Below are 8777 nucleotides of genomic sequence, written 5' to 3'. Positions count from 1 at the left end.
TGGGTGCAAACCACACCAGCCTAAGAAAGCCTCATACACATAGAACCAAGTCTTTTAACAGCCCCTGGGCAAAGTTTGCAAATTTCCATAAGGACAAGGTTAGTTACAAGAGACTCTACAGAGGGAAGAAGGGGCCCAGGTTTTCCAGAAGAGTGTTAAAAAGTTCTGGTAAGGAGGGCTTCGGGGTTCGCATGTCTACTCACAGTTCTCCCAGTCCAGACAGTTCAACAACTGGAGGTCATTTTCACAATAAAAGATATATGCATATGTTGAATACAACTGACATTTCACATTTATTTTAGCTTAGTACTTTTCCAAAGAAATAGTACTGAAAGAAAGAAAACACAAGATAATTTCCTATTAAGAAAGGGCTTAAGCTTGGTGTTAAGCCAAAAGTAATTAAAGCATAAATGAATAACTTTATATGACTAAAAAGTAGGTGACAGTGGAAAGATGAGGATAGAATGTAGATTGGAATCAAATTAGAAAGGGCTCTGTATGATAAGTCTAGACCTATTTTCCCCCTAACACACACACACACAAAAGCTGATTTTAAGAGGTATTAAACTTTTTCTTAAAAAAAAGAGCTACCATTTTTTTATCCCAAGAGTTGTGAGAAACAGTGTTAACCTTCTCTAAGAAGGCTTTCCCTGTCTAGTGACAACCCTCTTACTACCTCTCTACCACCTCTCACTATCTCTCTCTCTCTCTCTCTCTCTCTCTCTCTCTCACACACACACACACACACACACACACACACACACACACCACACACACCCCCGAAGGCTGAACACCCTCCTGTGCTCCAAAAAAACTCTATGATTGTTTCTAACAGGCATATTAAAACTGTTCATATGTCCATTTCTCCCATTAGACTATAAATGACTTAGGAATAAGAGCTGTCATTCCATTTTTTCTACCTTGTACATTGCCTGCTAGTAGTAGATGCTCAAAAAATGTTCCCTGAACTATCAAAATTACCACACGTCTGTTAAAACAGTTAGAAAAATTAATCTAAGCATCAATTATATGACATGCACTGAGTAACATACAATTTAAAATCTATTTCTAAGAATGGCTCACGTTTCTTAAGGAAAAAAATTACACCTCAATTTAATGAATTGGAAACATGTTTAATATAAAATGTTGATATTCTCAAAGCATTATTTCCATATGAATTTAGGAAAATGAATTTTAAACAATCTTCAAAACATGACAAAGGACAGTGGTGTCTTTGAAAAACATACAAACAAAAAAGTTAAGAAGTCACAAGGAGATGTATTAGATACTTGCTTTCCCAAAATTAGATATACAAAATAATTAAGTCATCTAAAAAATCCCCTCCCCCCACACAGAAATTGGGAATGAAACATGTAATTATAACCATCTTTATAGGAAATCTCCAAAGGACAAATATCTTTAACAATATAAAGATGTTGACAAGATTAACAGAAACTTAAGGACACTAAGGCTTAACTGACAACCTCAATTCACAGGATTTTGAAATAAAATGTTCCGACTTTTAGCTTCATCTTAAATTGCCTTTGCTTCACTGCTTTATATACACTAACAATGTAAATCTAAGAGATGCTTAAAACAGAAGATTGAAAAACATTTTTCTTATCTAAGAAAATACAATATAATCATCCCCTCAAAATATTCCTGATAACATTAGAAGGTTATGAAGTGTTTAATCATATGTAATACCACCATCATCACATCAATTCAGCACTGTTACCTGAACATTTAATAAAAACTTAAGCTCCATGGGGATCACAGGTCCTTAAAAATTACAATTTAAAAATACAAAAGCAATGAGAGCAATCTGGCTTTTGCAGATGAATACTGGGTAAACAGCTATAAAATTATGTATTTAGTCCTAACAACTAATATAGAAAACTTTGAGGATTTTTTTTAATTAAAGTTATGAAGTCACCAATTTTATCTTCTATACTTACAGGAACTGTGTACATATATTCTGGGATGTCAGAATAGGATAGAAGCCAATATTTATATAGCTATACCTCAAATAAACTAAGTTGAGCTACATATACAATTTTTAAAAACCTATTTTGGATAGCTAAATTTTTCTTCCAAATTTCACTCTGAATGAATGAACTAAATTCTCAGATCCCCACACATGACATCAAAAGAAATGGAAAACAAACAACAATTAGAATAGAGTAATGGTTCCACTTAGCAATTGAGAAAAATAAGCTGCGCTTTGAAAGAGTGAATTTATATCACCTTCCTAACATTATGTCTTCTCTCACACTATACAGAAGGGATGCCGTAAATGGCATTTTCTGAAGCCTTGATACTAAATCCTTTAAAAAAAAAAAATACACAGTATTCATATTGCATGCTTGAGCTGCAAAGAATAGAATTACAATATAATGTGACTTGTCACGAATTTGACAAGCACTGGGGCTGGCACCAGCGAGGACCTAACCCCCTTCAACTCCCAGTTATGTGGAAGTACAGATCACATAGTTTTATTATCTATAAAAACATTCCCACATTACATATGCTATTGCATCATCCAAGCATATTTAATCAGAAAAATATCAAATATTTATGAAATTTTAATTTCTATCTAATGACTTTACCTATATCACCCCCATTTCCACTCCATCTATGAGATCCTAACAATTCTAATATTATATCTTATATATTTTAAATAATGTACAGTGACTTATAAAACTACTGCAAGTTATTTTCTTCTCTGTGAGCTGGCTAACACAAATGCTGATAAGCAGCTTTCCAGTAATCGTATAGAACATCTATGTCATGTTTGTACAGATTAACTAGCTGCTGCTGCCCTTCTGTTGCTGTAAATGAAGTTTCAAAATGAGCTCTCGAATATCTTCCCGTTTGGTCTTTATTACATGACGAGGAAACCATTTCTCCAAATGAATTGGAAGTTCAAAGTTAACAATAGGATCCTAATGAGAGAAAAGACAGAGTGCAATCACTTTAGCAGTATAATTCAAATTTGTTTTAAGCTCATTTTTATAAGAAATGAGAAATTGCTAACTTTTTTAAATAACAGCTTTACTGAGATATATTTCACATAACATACAATTTGCCTAAAGTATTCAACTGAATGATTTTCAGTATATTCAGAGTTGTGCAACCATCACCGCAATCAATTTTAGAACATTTTCATTAAACTGCTAACTTCTGAACATCAAAATTAAACACCATATGTTCTGCTACAATGCATGTTTAAGTGAATTAGTGCAAAGAGAATTAGTAAACAGAGAATGATTCAGTACAATGCAGAAGTCAGGCTGGTTTGAACACAATTTTTTCCAACATGTTAATATTTTGAAACCATTAAAACAAAGAGGAAGCCTTAGCAGTAAATGAAGAATCTCACATAAAAAATAGAAAATCCTGCAGAAGTACCTTCTTTTAGTCCACGAAATAGCCAATTTAGTGGCTTAAGGAACTGATATATTTTCCATTATGTTAAGCTTAATAAGGAAGTTGCAAGTTGCAACTGCAAAGACAATTTTGCCTGTGTTTAAAAAAATAAATGAGTAACTGCTGAATAAGACTACCCCTAGATCATGTTTATAAATTTGATGAAACTATTAGAAGCCAGATGTAAGAAGGACTTACATCTTAAAGAAGAAATTAAGAGACCCAGAGTATAAAGCTGAAATGAAGGACTGACTGTGATTCTAGGGGCAAATCTCAGTGGAGATTTAACTGTGTAAGTATTTTTATTAGAATTAAAATTGTTTTTCTTATGGCCTAGTTACAAAGCTCCACAGGTTTTGAATGGTCAACCTGAAACCTATTTTCTTCAATCCACACTCTGTTATATTAGTGCACAAATTTGTGAAACACAAGATTTAGTGTTCTGAGGTTTTCCCCCCAGCAATCTTAAGTGGTGCTACCACCTATATTAGAAGTATGTTCTACTGACTGAGGCTACGTAAAGTAGAATTATATAACACACTCAGACTATGTTATGTAATAAGGCACTTTGGATATCTAAAAACAAAATCAAATCTCTTTGGAAAGAGTATTAGAAGGCCAGAACTGTCACCCTATAATGAAGTTCCAGTCTAGAATAAAAAAGGAAAAAAAAACAGCATAACATGTTTAGTGGTTTCCATAATGTGTACCATGTTCTACTGTATATTATCAATCCTCCCCAATTATACCAAAAGTTATAACTGCATACTATAACCCTCATGCTTTGAAAGTACCTTTAAGGATTCTCCAAACAAGCTTCTGGTCAAAAATACCTTTTGCTATACCCATCTTCATAAATAATACTGGTTATGACTGAAGTAATGAGCTAACAGTTCAAAAAGCAGAGTGATCCCTTCCTATTTAAAATTTCTTTTTAACATTGTTACAGTTCCTATAGAGTCTCTGATGAGCTAGAAAATAATACCCATGCTTGTCATTGTACTTATGTAGCTTATGGTTTTCTGAGCTTCTTCAATACAAAAGTCTTTTAGTTTTGAAAATTTTTCTTCAAATTTGTGTCTGCCTTATTCTCTCTCTCCACCCCTAATCCTTCTGCAACTCCAATTACATGTAAATTAGACTTTTTGACTGTATCACACTTGTCTCTTATGCTCTGTTCTCTTCTTTACATTCTTTTTCCTCTCTGAGCTACAGTGGGATACTTTCTATTGTCCTTTTTTAAAGTTCCCTCATCTGTCTTCTGCTTTATTCAGTCTGCTATCAAACCCATGCAGTAAATTCTTAATTTCAGATATATCATTATGCATTTTCAGTTCTAGAATGTCCACTTGACTTTTTTTTTTAGCAGATTCCATTTTCATCCATTTTGTTTATCTTTGACTATTTTCTCCAACATATTAATCAAATCATTTTAAAGTTCTTATCTTCTAACTCCAATATCTGGGTTATATATGGTTCTATGCCTTTTTTTTTTTCTTATTTCTTGATTACCTCTAACATTTTCCTGCTTCTTTGCTTGCCCAGTAATTTGTGATTATATGCTGGTAATTGTGAATAAAAAATGTATTTATGTCTTTACATACCTTAAAGAAGCTTTCCACATATTGCAGTAAATATACTCCACAATCACTGCTATTATCTTGTTTAGGAACTTTAGGGCATAGGTCCACCATGTTTGTTTTGCTGAATTCACGATGAGTTTTTCGTTTAACTTCCCACTCTACCTCTAAATACCTTAAATCATCAAAAAGTAGAGTGACTCGAGTAGAAATTTCTTTACTATTATGCAACACTTTCACAAAAATGGAAAAACATTTGCTGCCAAATATATTGACTCCAGCCACATTTCAAAAGACTTAAACCTTAACAGCACAAATTATAATATGAGGCTTCAAAAGTGCTACTTTAAATAAAATCATCTGAGTTTCAAACTAAAAGCCAGACTTTTTTCAACAACTCAACTTTCACAACTCATATACATAAGTCACTTATATTACAAAGTAAACTAAACAAATTATTTTTAAACTTTAGTTGCTAGTTTTTTCCAGATCCTATAGGAAATTTAAAAATTACAGACACACATGCACACACAAAATAAGAATGTGAAAGAGTTCTTATTTTTTTCTAAAGTGTTACTTTTGACAACCACTAATATTTGCAATGCTCCTTTGTAAAATTATGTCTTTTGTTCAATTGTGAATACAAATTCCAAATTTACTTTTGATATAATCCTTGAGAAATATTTTACACATAATGGGGATATTTGTTATTAATTAGATTTACAGGCCTCATCTAAATAAATAATAAAATATAATTCCTGATATAATCTTTTCAGTAATTCTTAAGGCAACTTAAAAATTATTGAGATTTTAGTAAAATTGTCATTACTTACTCTCGTAAATTCTGAACTGTGTTTTGTATAGAAGCGGCTTTCAAGGAGTCTAGTATGAGAATGCATGGCCTATGAAAATCACAGGAAGAAATCAAGATGTATATATTTGTATATGAAGTAAACCTAAGTATCTGAAAAGACTCTATTATTACAGCATGTACATACCTTTTACACATTTTCTTTGGTACTGACACATTCATCTCAGGACTCTGAAATAACATGAATTTTTATGACTTTGCAATTAAAGGTAGTGTGAATAAATTAATATTCAGTTACTCTTTAAAATGTTTCAAACAGGGACTTCCCCGGTGGCGCAGTGGCTAAGACTCTGTGTTCCCAATGTAGGGGGCCTGGGTTCGATCCCTGGTCAGGGAACGAGGTCCCACATGCATGCCCCAACTAAGAGTTAGCATGCCACAACTAAGGAGCCCGTGTGCCACACCTTAGGAGCCAGCAAGCCGCAACTAAGGAGCCCACCTGCCACAACTAAGGAGCCAACGAACCACAACTAAGGAGCCCACAAGCCGCAACTAAGGAGCCAATGAGTCACAACTAAGGAGCCCACAAGCCACAACTAAGGAGCCCACGATCCACAACTAAGACCCAGCGCAACCAAATAAATAAAGTAAATTTAAAAAAAAAAAGAAATAGAAAATGTTTCAAATAACTTTAAAATTAAAATTTCAAATAAGAGTTCTTTTCATCATCTAAAGTGAGCCAACTTCATTTTTTTTTAATTTATAGATTTCTTTTCTTATACTGGTGAAACAGTAGTTTATGCACTTTTACATGTGACCTCAAGAAGTTATGGAGCTTTAACATGGCCTAAAAAACAACCTGGAACTTGAATTACTTCTATTCAGAGTTGGCATCTTAAGCAAAGATAAAGAAGTTAACTGAACCTGTCCTTATACACATTCTCTTAACTCAGTATATGATATCAATAGAGACAGACTTCTTCCCTGTGAAGCACAAGAATCAGATTATTAATGTATACTAAGGGACAAGAGATGGGGTATTTTGTTATTTTTGTTGATAAATTTAAGAATCAATAGATCAAACTTTCTTTAATATGCAGAACTTCTCAGTACCTTTATTATTCTAATATAACAGTGAATCTCTAAGAGAGGAATAGGACACAGGGTTTACCCAACTTAACTGACCTTAGAATCCTTTTTATCATAAACTGCATCTTAGAACAAGTATTCCATGGAACCCAATTTGGGAAACCTGGCTCTAGAGGCAAGAAAGAACTCCCCTATTCTGCCGCTGTGACATCAGAAAAGGAAACCTCCTTCCTTCTGCCCACCCTGTACCAGTGACAGTAAAGACACAGGCCTATGCCAGGGAGGCTGCTGCTGTCTGTATGTATTAAAAAATAATTAGGTGGCTACCTTAATCAATTAAGATACCAAATCTAGACCATGAATATCAGTTTAGAGGTCCATTTAAAGTAAAGTTAACAGTAACTACCTTAGCCTCAGGAGTCATATGGATTGACCATGAGTCTACTTTGAATGATTTTTACCAACAATTTATAATAATAGAAAGTGGAATATAAAATATAGGTAATTAATTACTCTGAGTGCAAAAACTGATGACATAATGAAGAATAAAAGTACATTTTTCCATAGAAATTGAAAAAGTAGTCGACCAAGATGATCAGATAAACTATAAACAAACCTAGGGAGTTAAAGTAAGCTAAACAGATGCAAAAAGAATGATAATTTCTCTTGTTCTCTTTCCTACCCCAACAAAATACTCCAAAGAATCATAAAACAGCATAATTTAATTATGGTACACCAATATCCATCATAGCCCACCTAGCTATGCCCTATTTTCCATATAAAATTGTTATATTCATGAGTTTTCCTACCTTCACATTTATAAAAACACACTTACTTGAGAATCTTCTGTACCCAAGGATAGTGCTGAAGAAGTATGCAGATCATTATCTAGTTAGAAATAACAAAACAGTTATGTGTGTTTATTTTATGTCTAATACAAAGTATTTAGATAAATTTAAATTGTAAGTTGTATGCATAGTAGTAATTAAAGGGAAAAAATACCTGGGAACTATTTACTTTTTTTTTTATGGTTAATGTTACAAAAAAATTCAATCGATGGATAAAACTGACAATGCTTAATTGGCTGTCATCACACAATACATACACCGCAGAGCCAAAACTTGAAATACCAGTTAGCTGGGGCCAGTTTCCTGTAAAAAGACAATCTTCATAGATTGCTTACTTATCAAAATCTCTGCTGTTTTAATGTGGAGGATGGTTAATTTGCCTAGTAATAATTCTTCTAACATATGATCATAGAGTGTTGCATAAATACACTTTTGCAGCATAGGAGGATTAGACAAAATAGAAAGTAATCAGTTGCTTTTTCAGTTTTTCTTTCTCCCCCACAAGAGATAGGTTTTGGCCAGTATTAACGGTAATGGCTATTATTAATTCTGCTTGCTGCTTAGGCTACAGCTATAAAATACAATTTGATTTTTTTTTCTCAAAGAAAGTAGGCTTATTTGCTTACTTAAGATTTGGGTTGTAACATAAGAAAACTCACGGAAGAATTATAAGAGACCCGATATTACCTAGCCAAATTACTAGTGTCAACAGGAATTGTGTTAATTTATATTAAGAAAAAGAAAAAAGGGTAGATTTCAAGCTATGCCTGAAGATTCATGGCATGAATTCTTAGAAAGATTATTTTATAAAAAGTGCTATGATAAAACTTGATATAACAGTAAAACCTGACAATTACATTTTGTTTATACATGAGTCTGGGTATCTATCATGAAAATTTCAGACATTTCTTCTAATAAACTAAATGATAAGAAATAATTATACTATCCTTTAACTTCATATTGTTCTCTATAATCATTTTACTGTTGCCAACATTATTAAAAACACCATCCACATTAAGT

General features: G+C 32.9%; 1 protein-coding gene across 9 annotated transcripts in view; it reads right to left on the bottom strand.

The window, feature by feature from the left end:
- Positions 1-1130: 1130 nt before the first annotated feature.
- SENP7 (SUMO specific peptidase 7) overlaps positions 1131-8777 on the bottom strand; it is a 152454-nt gene continuing 144807 nt past the window's right edge. For 6 of the 9 annotated variants that reach the window (XM_057545771.1, XM_057545776.1, XM_057545773.1 and 3 more), the window contains 5 exons: positions 7745-7797; positions 6008-6051; positions 5843-5911; positions 5034-5184; positions 1131-2945 (listed from right to left, as the gene is read on the bottom strand). In XM_057545771.1, coding sequence (XP_057401754.1) covers positions 2808-2945; positions 5034-5184; positions 5843-5911; positions 6008-6051; positions 7745-7797 — 455 coding nt within the window. In that variant the 3' untranslated portion in view covers positions 1131-2807. The remainder of the gene's footprint in view (positions 2946-5033; positions 5185-5842; positions 5912-6007; positions 6052-7744; positions 7798-8777) is intronic. The other 3 variants (XM_057545778.1, XM_057545779.1, XM_057545780.1) reach the window with 1 other exon arrangement.

This window comes from Balaenoptera acutorostrata, chromosome 4 (assembly GCF_949987535.1).
Source record: "Balaenoptera acutorostrata chromosome 4, mBalAcu1.1, whole genome shotgun sequence".
Lineage (NCBI taxonomy): Eukaryota > Metazoa > Chordata > Mammalia > Artiodactyla > Balaenopteridae > Balaenoptera > Balaenoptera acutorostrata.
Note: the sequence above shows the minus strand (reverse complement) of the source record. Positions and strands in the feature narration are given on the sequence as shown.